At 33.2% G+C, this 26,333-nt stretch overlaps 2 protein-coding genes across 5 annotated transcripts; both read left to right on the top strand.

Annotated features, from left to right (window-relative positions):
- Positions 1 to 602: 602 nt before the first annotated feature.
- On the top strand, positions 603 to 18,589 carry LOC111296484 (regulator of nonsense transcripts UPF2-like). 4 transcript variants are annotated; one of them, XM_022890811.2, is made up of 18 exons: positions 603 to 826; positions 1,753 to 1,856; positions 1,987 to 2,074; positions 7,969 to 8,171; positions 9,251 to 9,595; positions 9,760 to 9,864; positions 10,008 to 10,135; positions 11,717 to 11,893; positions 12,023 to 12,104; positions 12,659 to 12,958; positions 13,049 to 13,246; positions 13,336 to 13,437; positions 13,678 to 13,929; positions 14,013 to 14,231; positions 15,247 to 15,417; positions 16,273 to 16,458; positions 16,914 to 17,381; positions 17,613 to 18,589. In XM_022890811.2, the coding sequence occupies exons 2-18, from the start codon at positions 1,794 to 1,796 to the stop codon at positions 18,111 to 18,113; spliced, it is 3,588 nt and encodes a 1,195-aa protein (XP_022746546.2). In that variant the 5' UTR covers positions 603 to 826; positions 1,753 to 1,793; the 3' UTR covers positions 18,114 to 18,589. The 4 variants fall into 4 exon arrangements, with proteins under 4 accessions (XP_022746546.2, XP_089596830.1, XP_022746548.2 ...); XM_089740704.1 differs by having other exon boundaries at positions 13,678 to 13,908; XM_022890813.2 differs by having other exon boundaries at positions 8,040 to 8,171.
- Positions 18,590 to 20,641: 2,052 nt separating this feature from the next.
- On the top strand, positions 20,642 to 26,255 carry LOC111296485 (protein RETARDED ROOT GROWTH-LIKE-like). Its single transcript, XM_022890815.2, has 8 exons — positions 20,642 to 21,119; positions 21,450 to 21,558; positions 22,778 to 22,937; positions 23,888 to 24,036; positions 24,118 to 24,269; positions 24,497 to 24,611; positions 24,811 to 24,952; positions 25,948 to 26,255. The coding sequence occupies exons 1-7, from the start codon at positions 20,716 to 20,718 to the stop codon at positions 24,937 to 24,939; spliced, it is 1,218 nt and encodes a 405-aa protein (XP_022746550.2). The 5' UTR covers positions 20,642 to 20,715; the 3' UTR covers positions 24,940 to 24,952; positions 25,948 to 26,255.
- The last annotated feature ends 78 nt before the right edge of the window (positions 26,256 to 26,333 follow it).

Genomic DNA, 26,333 nt, shown 5'->3' on the forward strand with positions numbered 1-26,333 from the left:
GTGATTTTGAAAATTAAGCCCATATTTACAAATATCGAGCCAATTTCAATATCTATCTCGGATCTATTATTCCAAAGATGTAGATGGATCGAGCTCCATCTGGCTTGGGTCGGACCAAAAAATTTGCAGAGCTAGACATGTCCATCTTACTATTGATTTTTATTATTAAAAAATTTATTTAAAAATAATTATTAATTATTAATACTTTTAATTACTCTTAAAAGTAAAGAAGTCATCATCTCAATCTATAAAAATCTCTAACCTAAGTAAAGATGAAAAAAACTAAAAAAAAGAAAAAGAAAATCAATTTAAAATTGTAATATTTGAATTGATTTGATTTTATTTAAATTAAAAATTGATATTAAACATATATGTTAAATTTGAATTGGATTTTAAATTAAAAGGAAAAAAATAAAAAAAGTATTGAATTATATATTTTTTATAAAAATTTTTAAAATATTTTAAATGTTTATAAATAAAAAATAAATTATGTATGTTTAAATTTATTTAAATATATTAAATGTATATTAAAATAATATAAAAAATTTAAAAATCGATAAATCGATCTTATAAAATTTTGATTCGGATTCGTTCTAAGATTTGATATCAGATTTTGAATTCGGATCAGACTTCGAACTGGCGATTCCGAGCCCAATTATCCTGAAGATCGCTTCAATTTTCCTACTTTTGCCAGATCGATTCTTAAAAAAATAAAATAAAAAACCGGGTTCGTTTCAGAAATTTCTTTAAGGGCTCATCATCTCCGTTCCTGGATTCGTCTCTTTCTCTTCGCTTAATCGTTCTTAGCTTCTGCCGCAATTTTCAGGTAAAAGCACTAACACTCTCTCACTCTCTCTCTAAGATCCAGAGAAAATTTAACGTTTTTTCTTTTATTTTTTAATTTTCGGATTGATTTTTTTTAATGTTTATGGTTTAATGGTTTGAGGAAAGTATAACTCTCTGATTTTTAGTATTTTTTATGATTACTATTGTTATTATGAAATGTCTTTGAGTTGTTTTGGTGAAGTTGTTAGTGAGAAGATTTGGAACCGTTAAGTTAGATTATAATTATGAAAATCTTTTTTATTTCTTTTTTTTTTGGGGGTTAACACTGGAATTTTTTGACTTGTTTGTGAAGAAGTGATAAGGAGAGGAAGAGAGTTTTGATTTTATTTTTAGTTGTTTGGATTTGAGGAAAATGTTAAAAGGGGAAATGGGGTTGTTAGAATTTTAATGTGTCTTTGGAAAGGTTCAAAAAATGGTTTTCTTCGTCTTGATTGTTTGTGCTTCTGATATCGGTTTGATGTACATGCTATTATTTATAGAGTTATAGTTGGTGAGGTGGGACTAGTGCCTCAGCATCTTGGATTGTGTTGATGATTTCAGGGCTGAGCTTTAGGGTATCTTAGTTTAAAATGTATTCGAAAAAGCAATTGTTCCAAGAAAAATTTACTGTATCACGGGGTTGACTACAATATCTTGCGCAACTTAGCTTAGGAGTTCAAAATGCTGGCAGAGGGAGTGATACGTAACACGTAGGAGAGAGTTGTTTATATAGTTAGTACCTTGAAGTGCATAATTCTGGAAAAGCTAGAAGAAGACATTCTTTAGTTACTAATAGTTTGTTTTACTTTTCATGCTAATTTCTTGAGTCTCGATTCTTTAGCTGTGGTTAGAAAGCTTGTAGATGGTTCTGTTTGTATCCTAATTATTCATATTTTTATGCTAATTTCTCAATGGTTGATTCTTCAGTTATAGTTATATAGGGGATCATTGTGACAACAAATAGACGAATGGATCATCATGAGGATGAATGTCGGGCTGGAGGTGAACACCATGGCAAGCAAGATGATGATGTAAGATTGGTGGACCTGGTGAATCGCACATGAATGTGTTAAAAAGAGTTTTGTACTTGATCATTGTTCTTGTTCTTGGAGTTTTTTTCTTTATAAGAAGTTACTTTGATATGATTTATTCCAATTTCAGGAAGCCGTTGCTCGTCTTGAGGAAATTAAGAAAATAATTGAGGGCAAGATGACTCTTCGTCAAACCAATTTGAATCCTGAAAGACCCGGTTAGCAAATTTTACTACATTTTAGGTTTTTTAAATGTGCATTGACTGGTTATGGAAGTGGTTAAAATTGTTGACCTGACTGGTTTATTTTCTATTGTAGTTTTTTTAGCCTGTGCTGGAAATAAAAAATTCTTATAGTTAGCCAATAATTCATCCTTAATTCTTATTGACATTTACTGTAAATTAGAAGCGGAGAAAAGAAAGGACTATAGCCTATAACATTTTTAGTAATGAATAGGTCATTGCAGAGATACGGCTGCTTTAAGTGGGCTTGTAAACTTCTTATTAGATTCTGCTAAAGGATTGGGGTTTGCAAGTTAGAAACTCAGGTTTTGAAGCTTGTAGAGAAACATTGTGCCTTAGCATTTAGATCATTCAAGTCTTAAATTGTGCTTCTCATTCTTGTTTAGAAATTGAATTCCTTATGCTTTCATGCATGAGATTTTTGGTTATTTCATTTTCCAGTTGTCTTCCCTTCCACTTGAATCAGCTCGGACTCTCTCGTTGGTGCCCTGTGCCAATATATGATCAAACCATCTAAAACGATTTTCATTTAGGTTTTCCTAGTATGGTGCTACTTAAAATGCTGAATTGCTGGCCTTTCTAAGTTTTTCCCATACTATTATTTTTTTTTAATTCATCTTTATTGGTTGTGATTATATACTTTATACTGGTTATCATCTACAGCATCCCGTCTTCTCATTCTATTGCCATGAAAGCATTCAAAATTTCTTTTTTACCTATTCAATGTCTGTCTAGGGATATTGATGGTAACCATTGAGAATGCCATAAGATATTCTATTTCAATAATATGTGGACCAACTATATTGGAATTTAAGAAGTTCATCCTAGACAAAAATGTATTAACAATTGTGGAAAAACTAAGATAAGAAATAAAACAGTGTGGAAAACTAAGACTAAAACTGAATGTATATTGAAAAACTGCTTATAAAGAATTATACAAGCACCTTAGGTTTATATACAACTAACTAGTGGGTAAACTAGGAAACTAAATCTTCCTAAAATTGATCCTATAATTGAGGAATTGTCTATCCTAATTTTTTGTCCTTAATTCTAGGGATAGAAATACTTAATTTTAGAGATACTAATATAAATATATAGATTACAATATTACAACTAGTTGTAAATAAGTGTTTTCCCACACTCCCCCTCAAGCTGGTGAATAGGTGTTTTCCATTCCCAACTTGGAAATAATTTTTTGAAATGTTACACTGTCGAGACCTTTAGTTAACACATCTGCAAGTTGACCCTTGGTTGATACATACGGTATACAAATCAACCTATTGTCTAGTTTCTCCTTTATGAAATGCTAGTCTACTTCAATGTATTTTGTTCTGTCATGTTGCATAGGATTGTGTGCAATGCTTATTGCAGACTTTTTATCACAATAGAGTCTCATTGGTCCATCTCACTTGATCTTCAAGTCTTCTAGGATAATCTTTAACCATAGTAGTTCACATATTCCTTGAGCTAGTGCTCTGAACTCTGCTTTAGTACTTGATCTTGCCACCACATTTTGTTTTTTACTCCTCCAAGTCACAAGATTACCTCCTAGGAAAGTGCAGTAGCCTAAGGTGGATCTTTTATCAGTTATTGAACTTGCATAGTCAGCATTTGTATATGCCTTTAGAACCAGCCCCGAATTTCTTTTGAATAAGATACCTCTTCCAGGATTGGCCTTCAAATAATGCAATACACGGTAGACAGCCTGTGGGTGCACTTCTTTAGGACTATACATAAATTAACTTATCACACTCACAGCATATGCTATATGCTATATCGGGTCTAATATGTGAGAGATAAATAAGTCTTCCAACTAATCTTTTGTACATCTCTCTATCTGTAGCAATATCTTCATCAGCTTCTCTAAGTTTATGATTAGGATCTATAGGGGTATTTGCAGGTTTAGATGTGAGCTTCCCAGTTTCCTTCAAAAGATCCATCACATATTTCTATTGTGAGATGAAAATACCATGCCACGAGTGAGCTACTTCAATTCTTAGGAAGTACTTCAATCTCCCTAGCTTTTTTATCTCAAATTCTCTAGCCAAACACTGTTTTAGAGATTCTCTCTCTTTTTCATCATCTCCGATTACAATTATATCATCAACATACACTAATAGAACTGTGACTCTCCTTGAATCAGAGTGCTTGATAACCAATGTGTGATCTTCTTGACTCTGCTTGTATCTCATTGCTAGCATCACTTTGGCAAATCTCCCGAACCAAGCCCTAGGAGACTGTTTTAGGCCATATAAAGCCGTTTTCAGCTTGCATACTTTTTTTGTTCCTAGATGACCTCTAAATCTGGTGGAACCTTCATATATATTTCTTCTTCCAAATCACCATGTAGAAAAGCATTCTTTACATCAAGATTTTGAAGCTACTAGTTGTTATTTGCAGCCAATGATAACAAAATCTTAACTGTATTCATCTTAGCAATTGGAGCAAAAGTTTCTTGATAATCCACTCTGTAAGTTTGAATGTAGCCTTTAGCCACCAACCTTGTTTTATACCTTTTAGCAGTACCATCCGCCTTGTATCTTACAATGAAAACCTGACACCTAACTAGATTTTTTCCTTTAGGCAACTCTACTAGTTCCCATGTCTTATTTTACTCTAAGGCCTCCATTTCTATTTTCATGGCTTACCTCCATTTCTCATTGGATAATGCCTCGGATAATGTAGTTGGAATCGAAATAGGGTTTGGGCTTACAAGGAAATTTTTGTGGGATGGTGAGAATTTTTCAAATGACACAAAATTAAAGATTGGGTATAGTGGATGTTTAGTACATTCTTTGGTTCCTTTCATAATGGCAATAGGCAAATCATAATCACTAGTTATAGTTTTAGGAGATTCATGCTCATTTTGAGAAACAGAGTCAAAACCTGTAGTTACCTCATTTCCAGAGTTAGGATCAGGTTCTTAGACTTGCACTGGTTCAGGATTTGGAATTTTCCTTCTTGAATACACCTGTAATTCCTTCATAGAATCAAGAACAATATTATCGTTTGTTACATCTTCTGTGTTTGGAATGGGTTCAAACTCAAATTCAGTGTTTGACTTGGACTCAGAAGAAATAGGTTTTGACTTAAAAGAATTAATGGGTGACAATGTTGAAGAGAAGGACAAATCAAGCAAAAAGAAATCTTTGATCTTCCATGAATGAAGTCTCTCCTTGAAGATAAGGTTGAGTAAAAAATGGTTTGCTTTCTTCAAAAGTGACATCTGCGTATACGTAAAATTTTTTGGTAAGAGGATGATAGTGCTTATACCCTTTTTGAATTGATGAATACCCCACAAAAATGCACTTAATTGCTAGGATCTAACTTCCCCCTATTATGATTGTAAACATGAACAAATGATGTACAACCAAATATCCTAGGTGTGAGGTTGTTTGTGGTATTAAAGTTGGGATAGAATTGTGAGAATAGTTCCATAGGAGTTTTAAATCCCAAAACCCTTGAAGGTAACCTATTTATAATATGTGTGGTAGTGAGAACAGCTTCCCCCCAGTAGGATTTGGGTATGTTTGCTTGAAAAAGTAAAGCTTGGGTTGTGGCTAGTAAATGACTGTTTTTCCTTTTTGCTACTCTATTCTGTTGTGGGGTATTAACACAAGATGACTCATGGATAATCCCCTCCTTTTGGAAATAGGTAGATAAACTCTTGTTGAAATAGTCTCTTGCATTATTGGACCTAAATCTCTTGATTTTCACTCTAAATTGATTCTAGATCATGTTTTGAAAGCTTAAAAATACACTATTCACATCTGATTTGGATTTAAGTAAAAATATCTAAGAGACCCTGGTACAATCATCTATGAAAGAAACAAACCACACTGCAGCAAAATATTAGGAATTGTAGAGGGACCTGTTATGCCATTATGAATCAAGTAAAAAGGAGTAGAACTTCTTTTATTGCTAATTGGAAAAGACAGATGTTTATGCTTTGCAAGTTCACAAACATCACAATGAAAATTTTTGGCATTTAATCCTTTGAACAAAGAAGGAAATATGTTTTTCAAAGTTCCGAAAGAAGGATGTGCAAGACGAAAATGATAAAGTTAGATTTAATGTTTACAGGAAGTTTTTCAGAAAGAAATGACAAAGGTAAACTATTCATGATATAACTTGTGTTGTTTGATATCTCAAGATAGTATAGTCCATCCTTCTCCTTAGCAAGTCCAATCCTCTTCCTCGAACTTTGGTCCTGAAATTCACAATAAGAGGGATAAAAAGTCACTTTGCAGTTCATGTCTCTGGTAAGTTTTTGTATAGATATCAGATTATTAGACAATCCAAGAATATGAAGAACACTTTTAATAATAAACGAGGGATTAATTTTAATATCTCCTAATCTTGCCACTGTAGTAAGTGAACCATCTGCAACAACAATTTTCTTATTACTAGGACACAGGGTATATGTACTAAACTTCTGTGAGAATGTGTCATATGGTTTGTGGCTCCTAAGTCAATTGCCCAAAAACTCGTAAGAGGTTTAACCAAGACATTTAATCCATGAGAACCAGAAGCTTTACTTGAACTAGAGACCTTACCCAAATAACATACCCTAGTAGGCTTTTTGAGAGTTTTAAATAGGCTTCTTAGTCTGTCAATCTCATCTCTATTCAACTCACTTTGTTCTCGAGACTTCTATAGTACTCTGATGGTTTTATCAATTGTCACTTCCTCAAATTAAGTAGTAGTGACAGATTTTGCTACCTTTGGCATGGTTCTATTTCTTAGGATTGAAACGAGTCTTGATAGTAAAGGTTTAACCAGAGATGATTCTAGGCGATGAAGGCCAAAGAAAGGGAAAAAAAAAGACTAAAAGATTTAACAAGATTTAGCTATGAAGGCCTGTAATAGAATTCAGCAATGAAGGTTGAAAAAATTTTCTTCCCAATAAAAGCCTAAAGCTTTGATACCATGTGAAAAAACTAAGAAATAAAACTTTATGAAAAACTAAGAGTAAGACTGAATGTATATTGAAAAACTGCTCATAAAGAATTATACAAGCGTTTTAGGTTTATATACAACTAACTAGTGGGTAAACTAGGAAACTAAATCTTCCTAAAACTGATCCTATAATTGAGGAATTGTCTATCCTAATTTTTTGTCCATAATTCTAGGGATACAAATACTTAATTCTAGAAGTACAAATATAAATATACAGATTACAAGATTACAACCAGTTGTAAATAAGTGTTTTCCCACAACAATTAATGGCTCCTCAACAAAGTGCTCTTTAAATGTTTTCTGAAGATGTTTTACGAGGCTTCCACGATGATGACTTAGTTACTTTACTTAATGGAAAATTTTTAAAAAATCCATCGTAAGTAATTCTTGGACTTGTAAAATACCTCAAACTACTGGTCTCTAATATTTGTGAGGGTAGAAGATGGGAGGACAAAAAAAGATGTCTGAAGTATTATGAAACCTAGCCATTGAATGGGTAAAAAAGTAAGGATGGAAAGGGTAATGAGGAATGGTGCATTTTCCTTTGCATTATTTCAACATTTTAAATTAGGTAATGAGGTAGAGCAAAATGTGAGAGAAGATGAGCAGTGTGTGACTTTGCAGATTTATCTCTCATTTATTTAATTATGGGAAAATGACATTCCTTTCCCCTTACCTAGCAGAAGTGACAGATCAAGCAAATATTTTGTTCCTTCTTCCTTTTATGCTTATTATGATTATGGGCGATGGAATTTCATGTGCCTGCAAATCTGTCCTTTTCTTTCCTAATTTAGCTCAGAAAATAACATTTGTGGATTAACTTCAATGTAATCTAGGTTGGGTATTTATTTTGGGGCTTGATTTTGAATAACTGTCACATAGATGTTAATATGGTTTACACTTGGTTCTAGACTCTGGGTTCCTCAGGACGTTGGATTCCAGCATTAAGCGTAATACAGCTGTTATTAAAAAATTAAAGCAGATAAATGAAGAGCAGAAGGAAGGATTAATGGAGGAGCTACGAAGTGTCAATTTAAGTAAATTTGTGAGTGAAGCTGTGGCTGCTATTTGTGATGCCAAGCTTAAGAGTTCAGATATACAAGCTGCGGTTCAGGTATCTTTTATTTGAGTTTGATCTAGAAATTGTATGATTATTTATTTTTAGTGCATGCATATTGTGATTATACGATCATACATATTGTTATCTCAGTTAATTTGCTGTGAGTACAAAGTGTCCCAAAAGATCTATGTTATTTCCTATTCAGACATGCTATGTTAATGGTAGAATGTTGGTCGAAATTTGAAATGTGAACTGTTCTTATATTTTCTTCAGCTGAAAGTGGTACATGGTTTCAGGGGCCAAAACCCAAAGGCTTGAATGAATCATAGTTGTGTAAGCAAGGTACATAAGCAGCTAGCATGTAGGTAATTTTGATTTAAACAAGAAAGAAAAAGAAACCCGCAGTCTTCGTGTCCAAATGGGTTGTAGTAGCTTGTATGAGTCATTATTTACCTCCTTCAATGTCTTTGTGTGTACCTGTCAAGCTTTTGCTAGCAGACTTGAGTTGTAATGAGGATTCAATAATTTAAGCCGTGAAAATTGTTTATTGCATGCATTTCAAAGATCTATAGAGTACCCAAGTCTGGTTACTACAACTTCTTTGTATTTCACCTTGTCCTTTTATACATATATAGATAATAGGCTGCCCTAGTTTATGGTAACTATAACACAATTTCTGGTTTCTAATTGTCCAAAACCTTACCAGTTTCTTGTTATATAGAATTCTTATCATTGTTGGAAAGTTGCTTGCTCAAAGTTTGTGAATGTGTTGATGAATATTGGTAACATTTACATTCCTTCGTATTATGAAGGATGTGTATATCTGTGACATCTATATCTGCATGTATGTTAGTACTTGTCCAAATATTGGTTCTCCTCTTTAGAGGTCACAATTGATGAAATTGCCTGCTCAGAGTTTGTAAATGTGTTAATGGATATAGTCACACACATCTATTCCTTGTACTAAGAAGAATATACTTTTTGTGTGACATATGTATCAGTATGCATGCACTGTGCATAACTTTTCTAGCTAGCTTTTGTTGTATGCTGAACCTTATAGCAGTAATGAGTTTGTTGGTAATTGTATGTCCTCTAACTCCCATATGCTACTTACTGTTGTCTATCTGTCAAAGATCTGCTCTTTGCTTCATCAAAGGTACAAAGATTTCTCACCAAGTCTGATACAAGGGCTCCTGAAAGTCTTCTTTCCTGGAAAATCTGGGGATGATTTGGATGCAGACAGGAACTTGAAGGCAATGAAAAAGCGTAGCACTTTGAAACTTCTTCTGGAACTTTACTTTGTTGGAGTTATAGAAGACAATGGAATCTTTATCAATATCATTAAGGATCTTACCAGCACAGAGCACTTGAAGGACCGAGATGCTACTCAGACAAATTTGACTCTTCTTGCTAGTTTTGCTCGACAAGGGCGAGTATTTCTAGGGCTTCCAGTTTCTGGTCAAGAAATTCAAGACGAGGTAGATCTTTTTTTGGTCTTAAAATGGCCTTATATTTCCATCTTGGATTGTTTCTATGAAGCTATTATGACTTTGCATTTTGACTTACTGGTTATTTGTAGCTTTTTATATTGATAATGGAAGTTACCCTTTGATATAGCTTTTATGCTGACAATTTGCTACAGTTCTTTAAGGGCCTTAATATCACAGCTGATCAAAAGAAAACCTTGAGGAAGGCATTTCATGCATATTATGATGCTGTCTCTGAACTTCTTCAGTCTGAGCATGAGGTAAGCTTTTGCAATTGGAAGTATTATCTTTAAGGGGCAATAAATCTTGAGGTCCTTATTCATACTTCTCCTTACCCACATCTTTCATTATCCTTTTTCTTTCTTTTCCACTTGCCCTAATTGATGGGGTTTTTCTTTTATAGTCACTTAGTCAAATGGAGCATGAGAATGCCAAGATTCTAAATGCTAAAGGAGAGCTTAATGAAGAAAATGCGTCTTTGTATGAAAAGCTGCGAAAATCTTATGATCATTTGTACCGCAACGTCTCATCGTAAGTTGCTTTATGATGTCATTTTCATGGTTCTTTATTCTAGTGGCAACTAGACTAATGGTTCAATCAATTGATATTAAGATTCATGTGGTGATTATGGCATTGCATAATTTTCTGTATCTTATCATAGATGTTTAGATCCTGAACCATGAATAATGATGGTGTGATTAACAAGTTTATGAGCATTTTCCTTTGAAGGAAAGTTTTTGAGCATTGAGTAATGGAGTTGCATTCTGATATCTTTACTTGCTGTTTCTGGATGAAGGAATATTTCCTAAAGACCAAACATCTGCTACATAGCTATCAATCAGCATCAATGAAACAAAGTATAAGTTGCCACATTCATACCATAAATATTTAGTTGTTCCATAGTTGTATGTAAACAGAAAATTGTTGAAGAGCAAGCCTGTGCCAAATACTACCAATTGGCATAATGGAACCAATGATACTTTTCTGCATTTAAAAACTTAAATATTTAACTGCTACTAATTGATGCGTCTACTACATATGAATTAAGGTTTTAATGTGTTTGACATAAAAGGTGTAGTGTATGGGAATAGTTTATTTAGGATATTACTTAATCTTTGGATTCTCAGTCAAGAAGTTTGAGATTACCAGTGCTAGGAGTAACTATTGTTTGGGAAGTGCAAAAGCTGGAACCATTGAAGACAGCCTGCAGAATAGGTTTAGTGGTATTGCTAATTCAACTTCACTTTCTTGAGTTTAGAGCCCCATGCGGGAAACCAAGCTGATTTCTGGTAATGCCAAAATAAGACCATTGCTGCTGTGGTTGGAGTGAAAGCTTTGGTTGCTGAATTTGGAAATCTGTACTGAATATCATCAGATTAATTATTATGATTCATAGGATGAAGAGTGTGATTGGTAGCAAAGCATAAATAGTTGATCCATTGTGAGATTGTGAATGTTCCCTCAGATAATTTTAATTGCATGTATCCCAGGATAGCTCTTCCATTACTGAGTCTAGGAGCTAGATCCCTTTGTGAGATTGAGATCTACTTAGTATTAGTTGCACTTTCTTCTGTTGTATGAGCAATGCTATCAAGAATTGGGCCTGAGATCTAAGTATTGTGGCAGAAATGCAGGGTTTGAGCTCAAGTCAGTGGTTTATTTTTTGGAATTTTAGATTAATGGTGTGGCTGTACAACAGATAGTTGTATAAAGATTAAAGATAAATAGAATTTCGGTGAGGTGTTGTTCTATTTGTCAAGATCAGTGAAGAATCAGTTAATTATTTAATACTTAATAGCACCTCTATAATGTTGGAACTTTAGACCTCAGTTTTTTTCACAATTTAGGGTCTCTTAGGTCTTGCCAAAGTCGGTGGCTAAGATGCTAAACCATCGTACAACTGTCAGATTTGTACTACTACTTCCATTTTGCCTATTAGAATTTTTAGATTTTTCCCTTTTAAATTTGCTTTCAAGCATGCCTCTCGCATCTACAGTAACTTTTATATGGGCTTTTTTTAGGTTTTATTAGTTACAAAAGAAACCTTTATAACTGAGTTATCTTCTCTTAAAAAAAACTCAATTCAGTTATTGTTAAATCCTTGTATTGCAGTTTAGCAGAAGCACTTGATATGCAGCCTCCAGTCATGCCTGAGGACAGTCATACAACTAGGGTTACTACCGGAGAGGATGCCTCATCTCTAGCAACTGGAAAAGAGTCTTTGAACCTTGAAGCTATATGGGATGATGAAGACACTAGAGCTTTCTATGAATGCTTACCAGATCTCAGGTATGTTGTGGCCATTATTCAGTTAGTTAAGAATAGATTTTCTCAATAGGGCCTTTTGTTGATGGTCTTTTTGGAAGTAAAAGATGCATTTGCTTGCTGTTGAGAGCACTGCATGCATGTTCTTCTCAGGGCATTTGTCCCAGCAGTCTTGTTGGGAGAAGCAGAGCCCAAAGTGATTGAACAAACATCAAAGGCACAAGAGCAACCAACTGTAAGTAGATCGAGATTTTGAATACTATTGTAGGCTTTCATTTGTTTTTATACTCTGCTAATGCATTGTCCTTTTTATGTTACATATCAAGTTTTGGTTGAGTTCAAGTATCAGTTGCTGATGTTCTGACATTTCATATTTAATGCTCACCCCTGCTCCAGCAATCATTACCTACCATGATTCATATCTTTGTGGTTCAAAATTAGGAAAATACTCCTTATGCTTAAAAGTAAAGAAATCTGATAGTTTGTCAAAAAAAAAAGGGAAAAGGGAAGGAGTTTGATGGAAACAAGGCATTTTGATTTAAAGAAAAACAAGGGCAGACTGAACCATTTCTTAATTTCTTAACTGCTGTGCATCTAATCTTATGCCTGAAATATTATTTCCTTTTTTCTTTTAGGTGGTGGTTAGGGGAGGATGAGTCAGTTTTGTAGATTTATTGATTGTTTATATTTGGTCTTGGTGATCCCCTTGTGACAGATCTGATTTATGGCTTCTAAATAGTCCATCTCTATTAAATGTTTATCTAATGATACTTTGGTTTACTTTTTTAGGAATCCTCTACTGAAGCAGATCAAAGTACATCGGTTGCACAAGAAGCTGTGGAGGCTTCTGCAGACTCTGGCAATCTGCAAGAAGGAAAAAATATAGAGAAAGGGAAGGATAAAGAAGAAAAGGACAAGGAAAAGACCAAAGATCCAGACAAGGAGAAAGGGAAAGAGAAAGAAAAAGATACTGATAAAAAAGTAGAAAACGAAAAGGAGAAGCTCAAAGGTCTTGAAGGGACAAATTTGGATGCTCTACTGCAAAGACTCCCAGGTTGTGTAAGCCGTGACCTTATTGATCAACTGACGGTAATTATACCTCCTTTTTCAGTGTTACTGTTTTACACTGCTTTTTTTATTGGGCTATAGAAAAGTACTGAATTGTACATTAAATTACAGGTTGAGTTCTGTTATTTGAATTCAAAATCAAATCGGAAGAGGCTTGTGAGAGCATTGTTTAATGTCCCAAGGACGTCTTTGGAGTTGCTGCCATACTACTCACGCATGGTTGCGACATTGTCAACTTGTATGAAAGACGTTCCATCTGTGCTCTTGCAGATGTTGGAGGAAGAGTTCAACTTCTTAACTAATAAAAAGGTTATCTTTGTAACCATCTTCGGTTTTTTCATTCATTTCTATATTTCAAGTTTACATAACTTATATTTCAAAATTGAAATTTACTGCAGGATCAAATGAACATTGAAACCAAGATCAGGAATATCAGGTTTATTGGAGAACTCTGCAAGTTCAAAATTGCACCAGCTGGCCTTGTCTTCGGTTGTCTGAAGGTATGTGCAAAGCAGCTAACTGATGAATGTTGGTTACTATCCCAGTGCTTGTTCCTATGATGGTATTTCCATCTTATGGGAATTTATGAACTTTTTGAAGCAAAAAGAAATTTGAAGCAATCAGTTTTGTTGTTCTCATTTTCATCGGTCGTATTGGTTATACCCTAAATATGTGAACATTTTTTTGACAAGGATACAGTTTATTTCAGATGCTTGCTTATTCTATTTTTCTTGTGCCAGACATGTTTAGATGATTTCACTCATCATAACATTGATGTCGCTTGCAATCTTCTTGAGACGTGTGGTCGTTTTCTATATCGTTCTCCTGAAACTACCATAAGAATGGCTAACATGTTGGAGATATTGATGCGCCTGAAAAATGTAAAAAATTTGGATCCTCGACATAGCACACTTGTAGAAAATGCTTACTACCTATGCAAACCACCTGAAAGATCTGCACGGGTCTCTAAAGTCCGTCCTCCATTGCACCAAGTATAATTTTCCTTTCCTGTTACAATATTCTACCTGTTTTGATGTCAAACCTCCCTACTGAGTTATGTTGGACTCTTTTGCAGTATATTAGAAAATTGCTATTTACAGATCTAGATAAGTCTTCCATTGAGCATGTGCTGAGGCAACTTCGTAAATTACCATGGAGTGTATGTGAATCATACCTCTTAAAGTGCTTCATGAAGGTTCACAAGGGGAAATATGGTCAGATTCACTTGATTGCTTCTCTCACTGCTGGTTTGAGTCGCTATCATGATGAATTTGCTGTTGCTGTTGTTGATGAGGTTTGCTTCTTGAATTTAGAACTTGGTTCTTGTTGAGTTTGTAATTCATTTTCCTGTATCTATGTTATCTGGATTTTCAAGGACTTAATACTGTATATCATTGTGTTTTTATTTGTGTAGTAAGCTGTGTATTCCCTTAGGATTCACAATTTTTACTAAATCAGTGTTGAAATGGTGAGAAATTCTAGTCTGGAACACATTGTTCTCTGACTTATGTTCGTCATAACATATTGAAATTCCTTTTGGTGTACATGTATTATGAATAACTGAAACACTATGGGGGTGATTTGAAGAAAACCAATTAGGCTCTTTGTTTTGAGCTCAATGTATTATTTAACTTGTAGAGTTTTTTTTCATAATCCATCTGCCTTGGTTTTGAGTTGAATCTAAGAGTTCTAGTCAACATGATATGATGGTCTCGGGAGGTTTCCTTGGATTATGCTTAAGAGTTTCTATTCATTTTGCTTCAAAGGGATGGCAGGCTGCAAGGAAACAGATTTTGCTCATGACCTGGACTGTTATTTTGTTTCCTCCCAATGTTTGTAGTTAGACAAAAAAATTGCTCTTTGTGTGGGATAGCTTACTTGTAAGGAAAATATGCTTGGAGAATGCCTTCCTTTTGAGAAGGTTTTGACATTTTAGGGTTCTACTAGGCCTTCTCAAAATTAAACTTTATACCAGACTAACTGTTGATGACTCTAATATGAGATTTTATTTAAATATGTTGGAAATATTGGGATATTCTAAAAGCTTATAGCTTGTAAAATCAGAACCTACTATTTTCATTAAGTTTACTTTCTTAGCTTCTGAGATATTTATACTCATTTCATACTGCTTTCATCTTTCCCGTGGATGATTGTAGCAAATTTTCTTTTCAAGCATAATCTTCTTTACAGATAACAGTAGAAGCTTGAATACCTATAGGTGGAAGCTTGCATACCTATGGTTTTTCCTTTTCTTTTTTTTTTTTTTAATTTCTGGTTTAAGTTTCAGTAGTCATATTCTTTACTTTCAGGTTTTGGAGGAGATTAGGCTTGGCCTGGAATTGAATGATTATGGGATGCAGCAGAGACGCATTGCTCATATGCGTTTTCTTGGGGAGCTATACAACTATGAGCATGTTGATTCTTCTGTCATCTTTGAAACACTCTATTTGATTATTGTTTTTGGCCATGATACAGCAGAGGTATGTAGTTATCCTGTTTATTTTTGTAAGTACCAATTATGTAGGGATTATATATGGCATGCTTGCAAGGTTCAGCAATGGTGCTTTCTAGGCACTCAAGCTTTCTCTCTCATTACTTTAATCTCTGAAAAATATTCGCACTGGTTTTGTTCCTTGAACTGCTTTATAAACACATTCAAAGAGTAGTTAATAATTTTTTAGATCTGCTGATGCTGCCTATGTGGGCTTATGGTGGGTTAGCTTTTAGGGGTTTTAGGGTGAAAGGCTATGGAATGTTAGGGTTTAAGAATTGGTCAGGTTTGATTCAAATGAAAATTGATCTCAAAAGAGGGCTGGAAAAGAAGAAGTTCACTGGGATTTCTGGTTAGCAGAAAATATAAGATAAAATCAAGTTTGTAAATGCTGTGAACACTGAACAGGGACCCTGAGAATTTTGTAACTAGAGAGAGAGGAGAGTACACAATATCTTTCCTAGACACCCAACAAACAATTCAGTAACAAGTAAATAACTAACTTGGTGTCCAAGAGAATAAATTTGACTCTGGGGACGCCTCGGAGATTTAAACTATACAAGTAACATGCTTAACTGTAGAGTACAGAACTTGAAGAAATTATGATTATACCTTTGAAGAGTAAAATGCAGAATATTCCTAATAGAAAATCCTAATTCCTAGAATTAAAGTTATATAGAGAAAAGTAATAATTAAGGTCTTCAAGGGCTACTCTATTAATGGTTAGAAAATAAGACAGCCTATAAGATTTTAAAAGATTTTGTTGTTATTACGTGTGAAATTTGGCAATGAATGTCGTTCAATTCAATTTTTAGTAATATTATTTGTCTGTCTGGGTTTTCAGCAAGATGTCCTCGATCCACCTGAGGATTGTTTTCGAATCAGAATGGTTATTACTCTTCTTCAGACATGTGGCCACTACTTTGACCGAGGTTCCTCCAAGAGAAAACTTGATCGGTTCTTGATACACTTCCAGAGGTATATTCTTAGCAAGGGTGCCTTACCGCTGGATATTGAATTTGACTTGCAGGTAACCAAAAATGCACTATTGGTTATACGTTTAAGAATTTGTCATTTGGAGCAGATCCTGGTGAAAAGAATGCTCTCTTTTTATGGTACAATCTGTGCCTGTAGAAACTATTTGGCATAGTCACATAGATACCATGTTTAATGGGGCTTTATATAGATGATAAATTGGAATTATTAGTTCGTTGATCTTGCTAGCTTGGAGATTTCCTAAATTGCAATTGACTGTTACCATGCAATGTTTTAGCAAACTTGTCTTAGCATTAGTGTAAAATATTCAATAGTCTGTACAATCTCCAGTTGATCGGTTATAATAAAACTTAAGCTATCTTGGCAAAGATAATGAAGCTTCCTTTATATATAATTAGTTCTCAGTTTATGTTCTTTTGTATATTTTTTCTAAGAATGTCTGCCTGTGATGGATAAATGTGATAAGCTGACAAGTTGAAGAATATACAGGACTTATTTGCAGAGTTACGTCCCAACATGATTCGGTATTCATCTATTGATGAAGTTAATGCAGCTTTGGTAGATCTTGAGGAACATGAACATTCTGCTTCAACTGACAAGACAAGTAGTGACAAGCACTCCGATACTGAAAAGCCTTCTAGCAGGACAACTGCCAATTCCGTCTCAGCTGATCGATCAAGCATTCTAAATGGTTCTGAGGAAAATGGTGCAGTGCATGAGGAAATTGGTGACAGTGACAGTGAATCAGGGAGTGGCACCATTGAACTAGAAGGACATGATGAAGATGATTTGGATGAAGAGAATCATGATGATGGAAGTGACACTGATGAGGAGGAAGAGGATGATGGTGGAGCTGCTTCTGATGAGGATGATGAAGTTCATGTCAGGCAGAAGGTAGCAGGGTTGGATCCTCATGAAGTATCCAATTTTGACCAGGAGCTCAAGGCTGTAGTGCAGGCAAGTTTTTGTTTGTTCTTAATTATTGCTGTTGGATCCCATTGTATCTTTATTGCCTATTCTATTTTAATATTCTATGTACTTGAGAATATACATGTCAAAATATCTGCTATGCTAAGTTCTGCTAATATTCTTTAATTTTCTTTGTCTAATGTGGTTTTGCCGGGTTCAAATTGAGTTAGGAAGAAATAGTTGACTTTGCTGTCCATTTTAAATCGATTTTAAATGCAGGAGAGCATGGAGCAGCGGAAGCTGGAGCTACGGGGCCGACCTACATTAAACATGATGATCCCAATGAATGTGTTTGAGGGTTCTACTAAAGATTATCATGGAAGGGTAGTTGGAGTGGAAAGTGGTGATGAAGCACTGGATGAAGAGGCCGGAGGAAGCAGATCGGTGCAGGTGAAAGTTCTTGTGAAGCGAGGGAACAAACAACAGACAAAACAAATGTATATTCCTCGTGATTGTACTCTTGTCCAGAGCACAAAACAGAAAGAAGCAGCTGAGTTCGAAGAGAAACGAGACATTAAGAGGCTGGTCTTGGAGTATAATGACAGGGTAGAGGAGGAGAATAATGGACTTGGAACACAGACATTGAATTGGCCGAGTGGAAACAGCAAAGCTTATGGCCGTGGACACTCATGGGAAGGATCCAGTGGCAGGAGTGGTGTACCACGTCATCGGCATCATAGCCATTCAGGAAGTGGAGCTTACTACAGCAGAAAAAAGTGAGCTTGACCGTAGAAAATCGAAAATCTTGACATGTTGGCATCATCATATTTAAGCATATGTTGCCTACAACATAGATGGACTGGGAACAACATTTGCATGACCTTTCACCGGACACCCAGCTGGGTAACTGATCTCTTCAGGTCCGATTTGAGAAGGAATGAGAGAATACGTCGTCGTGAGACAGTAACCGTGCCTTTCAGCCAGAGAACTACCGTTTGATCGTTTTCCTCATACAGGCAAGGTATGTATACATCTGACCTGATTTGAACTAGAATGCATTGTTAATTAGGAGTATATTACAACAGATTGCAATGTGTGATTTAGCTTGGGGAGTCCTGTAATTATAGTGATTCCTGTATTTTTGTTGTATATCTGGTAAAATGGAACAAAAGGATTGTCGTATCTTGTAAAACGGATTGCAATGTACCATGTTATAACATCTTAATCTTATAACATAATTAAAATTCGAATCACAAGTTTGCTAGATATCACATTTTAATGGTTTCATGAACCGGTCTAGTTAACTTTTAGGTTCAAAATTTTAGTCCTATGCTTCTTCTAAATCCTTTAAAGCACAGGAAGGTAGCCTAAAATTGCCTTTTTTCTGAAATTATTATTTTTCACTCTTAATAATTGGAATTTTTTTTAAAATTCTAAACTCTATAAAATTTGAAAAACATGTTCTTATTTTCTTAGTCATTATAAGAATAAACTATTTCCTCTTCCCTAAAATATATCTATAAAATGCTTTTTTTTTTTAATTACTAAGGTCTAGTTTAACATTACTATTGAAAATAAATTTTGCATTAAGAAATGGTTTTTTTGTCTATAATTTAATATTAAATCATAAAAATATGGTTTTTTAGTCTAAAAACTGGAATTTTAAATCCAAAGAAAAAAAACTTCTTAAGATATTTTTCAGGGAAAAAAGTATACTTAGGATAAAAATTTATTATATTATTCTTATATTTTTAATATTTTAATATTTTATATATGTTTTTAAACATTTTAACTATTCACATTAATTTTCCATAACAATATCAAACATTTAAAATTTTTAATCAAATTTTTTAAAAACTTATCTTTCAATTTAAAAATTTTTCAATAGCAACAACAATGTTAAATGAACTCTAACCAATTTTTGTTCAACCTAAAAAATGAAACTAAAAAATTTCAAATACAAAGTAAAATGTGATATTCAAGAGAAAAAGTTGACAGCAAAAATACGAAAACAAATCATTTTTTATTATTATATTACAAAAATGAATCATAATTTATTTATTAAAATATAACATAAAGTTCATATTCAAATTCGAGAGATTAAAAATTAATTTTGAATTCATCAAAAAATTTACTTTGAATATAAATGATTAAAGTTTGCATCAAAGAACTTTTCTTCGCGAAAAGAACCGTTAACACATGAAAAAAATTTTAAAATTCCCTATAAATAAGAAAATTTTAAAAAAATTAGACCATACAAAAATAAAAATAAAAATAATTAGTACATTAAAAAATTTCTTCTAGAATGAAGAAAAGGGATCTAAATATATATCACTTTTTGCTCTTCACGCTTCATTATTTTTTTCAATTTTTTTATAAATAAAATTACTTAATTATCTTTCTCATAAATTTTTGAATATCTAGATATAAATTTTTGATAGGTTTTGTAATTTACCAAAATTGAATTTCTGAAAAATTTTATAATTTATCATAAATAAATTTTTGGAAAGCTTAAAACTCAAATTTTAAGAAAAAATATATAAATATAATTGAAAATTTTTATTAATTAGTGTAATAAAAAAGTTATTATTAGAAAAAATTTATATTTTTTAAAATTAATAAAAAATTAACTTTATTGTTTTGACTTAGAAAAAAAAAGATCTTATGAGATTCTAAATAAACTAAAAATAAAATAGTAAATGTAATTTTTTTATATTGATTATTAAAATTTTATAATAATTTTAATTAAATTGAATTCTTGGAAGAAATCTTTTCATCTATTTATCATGATAAATTTTTTAGTTATCATATTCGATTTTAATAAAAATATGTAATATTTAGTAATATTACTTGTATAACTTCTAAGAATTTTAATTCTTAGATGTTGATCAGATTTAATAATTTTTTCGTTATCTCTTATAACATTAAGAGATGAAATGTTCAATTAAGATTTTATATGATTTTATTTTTAATTTAAAATTAAAATAATAAAATCAACTTATTTTTTATTAATTTTAAAATTTATTATTTTTCAATAATAATTTTTATTACATCAATTAGTAAAAATCTTTAATAATTTTTTTTGTAATTTTTCTGAAAAATTTTATAAATTTTCTTTATGGAAATAGAAAGTTTTATAAATTTTCGAAAATATATTTTCAGTAAATTATAAAAATTTTCGATAATTCAATTTGGGTAAATTATAAATTTACTAAATATGAATATTCAAGAAAAAATAATTAAGTAATTTTATGTAAAATAACTAAAAAAAAAAATTAGTAAAGAGAAAGTGGGTACATTGAGAACCCTCGAAACAAAATGTTTGTAAATAAAACCTACATATAAAATGGCCAAAAAACCATAGAAACTACTTGTTCGTTTAATGACAAAAAAGCCAATGTTGCGTTCCATTCACCAACTCCCTTTCTTCTCTGTCCGTACAACCCGCATCCAAACATTGTCTTACTATTCCTTCCTCTGTTTCTCCTCTCCTCTCCCTAAACCCCAATCCTCTTTCGCTCCCGCCAAAACCCTCTCCACCGCCATTATCTCATGGACCTTCAACGGAGGTGGAGGAGGAAGCGGCCGCAACGCCATCCGGAGTGTTTCAGCCAGGCGCATTTCCTCCATTCCGACGCTGCAACCGGAAACGGTGGTTGATTGGAACGACGCCGTTTCGTCCTCGGAGGTAGGCGATGTTGGCGACGACAACTACGTCGATGATAGAACGTTGGAAGAAGACACTAAACGCTCTATTCCAGTTCGAGCTTATTTTTTCTCCACCAGGTTCTTATAATTCAGTTATTCTTTGCATTTTTCAGTGGAAAATAATTAGAATCAATTTGTTCTCAAATTCGGTGTTGCTTATTGGAGTAAATTGTGAACTTAAATCTCTGATGCTTAAATCTTAAACCCTAAATTTGTTACTTTCATTAGGTATTTATGTTACTTTAATTAGTCAATACTTAAATAATTAAAATGTTTATTGGAGTAAATTTTGAACTTAAATCTCCGATGCTTAAGCCCTAAACCCTAAATTGATTACTTTTGTTACTTATTTATATACTTTAATTTATCAATAATCAAATAATTAAAATTTTCCCTTTTTGAGTGTAGTGTGGATTTGAAAGGATTGGTGGAGCTGAACAAGCAAAATTTTATACCACCCACATCGCGAATGACTAATTATATAGTTCTTAAGTATGGCAATCTTGCTACTTCACCTGTAAGTTTTATCTTAACCTTAATTTCTATTTACTTTGTTGTTAAGAGCTATGATCAATTATTATTATTGTTGTTGTTGTTGTTTACAGCCGACTCCAGAGTTATGGGATATAAGGCTTAGTTTTTATTTTTATTATTATTATTATTATTATTATTATTATTATTATTATTATTATTATTATTATTATGATGTTTGGTCATGAGAATCTTTGTCAATGCTTTCAACTCACTTATGGCATTTTGTTTCTTATGTCGTCTTTATTCGTATATTTCATTTAACATAATTGTTATAGTTTGATTCATAAGATGAATCCCAAAAAAAAGAACAAGAAGTCTATTATTTTGGAAATGGTAGGGAGGTTAAATTGGTGTTAACTGGTATTGAACCGACAATGAACCTTGGAATTGAGTTTATGTGCCTCAAGTTTCAACACAGAGTTTATGTTTGGGTGTCGTTGATGGTTTCTTGAAAACAATGTAGAGAGGAATATGGTTGTGGAGGTCTTTTAGATGAGTTAGGATGCCGTTGTTTTCACTATGCAGGAAGTTGGTGAAAAGTTTTTCCCTGTATCTTGTAGGCAGACATATTTTGGGATTTAGTGTGTAAAAACTGAGAATTTTTAGTTCTTGGCCGTCTTGTTAATATCATTCCTTCTACCTATGAAATAATGGAATATTTGAAGAATAAGTAACTTCCTTGTCTCTCCTAGTGTGCAAAGCTTCCTAATGCCTGTACTAGTTAAGTAATAAAAATGGGGGTGTGCTTGCTGGAATCCAGATTTATTTTTAAGATGTATTGTCATAGTGTCATTAATATGTGTGCAGCAGGTTTGCTCTCTCTCTCTCTCTCTCTCTCTCTGTGTGTGTGTGAATTAGGTTACATGGTTATATTAAGCCTTCTGTTGTTTCATCTAGAGTCAAATGAAGGAACAGATAAAGAATATATAGTTTGCATCCTATAAACAACTATCTGTCAATTCTGGATTAATTAGGAACAAATTTAAATTGAGCATGAGAATTTTGTGTACAGATGTGAGATGTGAATATCACTGGTATGAAGCATTGCCGCACTCTTTGCCATATTTCTTTCTAGAAGCAAAGCAATGGTTTTATCATTCAAACAATGGATCTTACATTCTCTAATCTCCTTTCACAGATTTTTCTGAATTGATATAGATAAGTAATCAATATATGGTTGATGTATGAGTTTCTTGTTTCAGGGTCCTGGTGCCTTCATAAGTGGAAGTGACTGCTGTTTCATGGTGGTATTCCATTATGGCTCCATTGTGTTGTTCAATGTGCACGAACATGAAGTGGATGATTATCTGAAAATTGTTGAGCAACATTCATCAGGATTGCTTCCTGAAATGAGAAAGGATGGTGAGTTCATATATTCTTATTTAATTTATCTTTTAACTCACTATTTTATGCTTCTTTTATAGAGTTGTTCTGAATAGAGATCTATCATTTAGAAATTGTAATGTTGGGAGCTGACATGATTTTATTAGAACAAGAATAATTAATGTGATCATGCATTTTAAGTTCCGTTATAGCGCATGGTCCTTTTTCTTTAGCATAATCATACAAATTCCTTTCTCCATCTATCTTCATCAAGATCACCAGTCAATCCTGTCAAGAGAAGAGTATTTAAAAATGCTCAAAATAAAAACTTTGTTTAATATCTTGGATAACGGCTTTATGGGCCGATATGTCATCATTATCCTTTCTTCCTCCTGTCTTTTTCTTCCTCTCTTTTTGCTAGCCCTTTTCTCAACTTGTTTTATTGTTGTGCTTTGCGAATGAGAAAGGAAAGAGGTCCTCCTTGTGAAGTATTGCCTTAAAGCCATGAAAAATCCATGGCTTAATTATCTATTGTATTTTTCTCTATTATCCTCGTCTTTTTTCCTCAATTTTTTTTTTCCATTTACAGTCTTGCCAATTGCTTTCTCTCCTGCACACTTGCTCTCATAAACTAACATTGTGGTTTCTCATATCCTAACACCACACACAAGAGATATACAGGCATGTGAAATGGATTTTGGTGGGAAGTGAAGGAGTTGAGGTAGTTTGGGTATCAACCTGGTATTTTACTATCATATTCCATGGGTTTCTTCCTTTTAAATATTTTCACTCATTTGAAGCATATTTTTATGGTTCAGTTTTCTGACGAGACCTTTTTTCCTTTAACATATTTGGAATAATCATTCTTCTGCACTATGCCCTGTTATTAGAGATTTGATCTGTTTCTTTCCCAAGGAACAGGGAAATGCAACAGGTACTGCACTAAGGAGTTTTTATTTTATTGGGTGGTGATGTGTTATAACTTGCAGAGTATGAGGTAAGAGAGAAGCAAACTCTAAACACATGGATGCAAGGTGGATTGGATTACATTACGTTGCAATTCTTGAATATTGATGGAATCCGTATCATTGGAAGTGTTCTTGGTCAAAGTATTGCTCTTGACTACTATGTGCGCCAGGTGTGTAGTATTTGATCTCCAATGTCTACTTTCTGAACGTTTAACTTGATAAGGATGCGCAAAACTGATTATTTATCTTAGGTTGATGGGATGGTTGCTGAATTTACCGACATAAACCGTGGGATGGAAAAAACAGGAACATTTACCATGGACAGCAAAAAACTTTTTCAGATAGTAGGAAAGGCAAATTCTAATCTTGCTGATGTGATTCTTAAGCTTGGACTTTTTGAGAGGTAACTTTTTACATCCCATTCTGAAGATAATTGTCCCATAATATGTATCATGACCATGGAATTATGTGCATGGGTATTATTTCCAAATTAATTTTTGATAATCCATTAATTTCCTTTTATCTGTTTTTGGATTGGTCTTATGATTAGATGAAAATACCAATAGAAATGTCTCTTTTGGACTGTATGCAACTTAACTTAGCTCATGCATTTTTTCTTGGTTTTATCAGATCAGATATTGCCTGGAAAGATGCCAAATATGCTCAAATATGGGAATTTCTACGAGATGAATTTGAATTAACTCAAAGATTTGCAGGTCTTGATTTTAAGTTGAAGTTTGTGGAGGTATTATGTTTTTGCTCTCTTAGAAATGTACCTTTACAAAAAGGGCAATACAAGGCATACATGTGCATATGTACTGCTCAAACATATTTATGCATGAAACAAAGTCATTATTGGTATTCTGCTTTTTTATGGTAAAGCCGTAGAAGACATTGGACATTACCTGTCTGCTAACATGTGACATCCCTTTCTGCCTTTGCAGCACAATATTCACTTTCTTCAAGAAATTCTTCAAAATAGGAAATCAAATTTTCTGGAGTGGCTCGTCATTGTGTTGATAAGTGCTGACATTGTTATCTCTCTCTATGACCTTATTAAGAGGTCATTATGACCCTTGTACAGAGGTCAGCAATTTTTACTTATACACTAGTTTCAATGCATAAAGAGTCATTAGTCATAACGGTTTCTGATAAAAAAATCGCTGTTGCTGTACATTTAGTTTCTAGTTAGCTTTTGCTAGTTTGTTGTAAATGATATGGCTTCATACAAATTTGGATATCGTATGTAGGTTTTTCTTTTTCAGAAAAAGGTATTGAATTTCACCGATTATCCATCTGATTGTATTGGTGTCTTCCCTATAAAATGTAGGAGTAAACCTTATCTTGATTTTGGAATTAAGCAGAATTTGGATTCTATGCACTAGTGTGCAAGTACTAGGCTTAAAGGTTTGCAAGACTGTCTTTCTACCAAAATGTCCTCAGAATTTTTAACTAAAACAAGGCCATGTGTTTACTTCACTTGTGCTTGGGTCTAAACCTTGAAATACTGTTCATCTTTTCATATTATTTTCCTTTCAATGCTGAATTGAAACATCCAAGGGGACTTTCTTGGCCTTCTCTACATATTTTTATTAGCAAAATTTAGCCTTTCTTTTTTTAGTTTTATTTTTTTATTGAATGATGTATAGAATTAAGTATAAATTTGGAGAGAATTATTTACATGGAAATAACTTTGAAAATTAGTTTTTTTTTTCTTTTTTCCTTGTCAAACAGGTACATTTTTAGTTTATTTCATGTCATGTTGGATATAAACTATAGTTTTTCCACACAAAAATTTATGTCAATGGTTAGAACTTGATATTTCAATTTTGGGTGAATCTTAAATTTCAACTCAGTTATAGTGAGAGTAGGCTTTTCAGTTTTCAGCTGAAACATGTTTGAATTAGCAAAACTACATGCATTTGGAATCCAGAGTTTCATTTAGTCGGTTCATGCAGTTACCTTAAGAGAAAGGAAGTATTCAATAAATTCTGAATTCAAATCTCATCCCCTGGAATCCTTCTCTTAAGCATGACCTCCCCTCCAATAATAATAATAATAATATTCTAATTTCTGTGCAGGAATTGTTAGCCAGATTCATCCATTATACTCTTGAAATCAGCCACCATTGGCATGCCAGCTTGAAGGTTGTGGACTTTGTGGTTAATTAGCTTGAAATAACCTGCAAGCTATCATAGCCTACATTATTTTTTTGCTTTTCTTGTCTCTGTCTAATTTCCTGTTTACTTTAATTTTTTATTAAGGCTCCAAATGTGATTGAGATTGGTTCGGTGAGATTACAAATAGTAATAAAAGTTATTGTAACTCTGATTGAAAAAAAAATTATTATAATTATTATTGAAAAAAAATTCAACAAGAAATTTATGTTGGAACGAACGGTACTAGATTTGTCATTTGAATTCAATCGGCACCATAGAGTCCAAACCCCCACTAATGCTCCATTTAG

Source organism: Durio zibethinus, chromosome 12 (genome assembly GCF_047325235.1).
Source record: "Durio zibethinus cultivar Kanyao isolate XHJ-2024 chromosome 12, ASM4732523v1, whole genome shotgun sequence".
In the NCBI taxonomy this organism is placed as follows: Eukaryota; Viridiplantae; Streptophyta; class Magnoliopsida; order Malvales; family Malvaceae; genus Durio; species Durio zibethinus.

Bases quoted from the DNA above. Each gene is read 5' to 3' on its own strand.
- LOC111296484 (XM_022890811.2), top strand. From the start codon at position 1,794: ATGGATCATCATGAGGATGAATGTCGGGCTGGAGGTGAACACCATGGC. The intron at 9,596-9,759 runs GTAGATCTTTTT...AATTTGCTACAG, and splicing joins GTCAAGAAATTCAAGACGAG to TTCTTTAAGGGCCTTAATAT. The intron at 12,105-12,658 runs GTAAGTAGATCG...TTACTTTTTTAG, and splicing joins AGGCACAAGAGCAACCAACT to GAATCCTCTACTGAAGCAGA.
- LOC111296485 (XM_022890815.2), top strand. From the start codon at position 20,716: ATGACAAAAAAGCCAATGTTGCGTTCCATTCACCAACTCCCTTTCTTC. The intron at 21,559-22,777 runs GTAAGTTTTATC...TTCTTGTTTCAG, and splicing joins GCAATCTTGCTACTTCACCT to GGTCCTGGTGCCTTCATAAG. The intron at 24,612-24,810 runs GTATTATGTTTT...CTGCCTTTGCAG, and splicing joins TTAAGTTGAAGTTTGTGGAG to CACAATATTCACTTTCTTCA.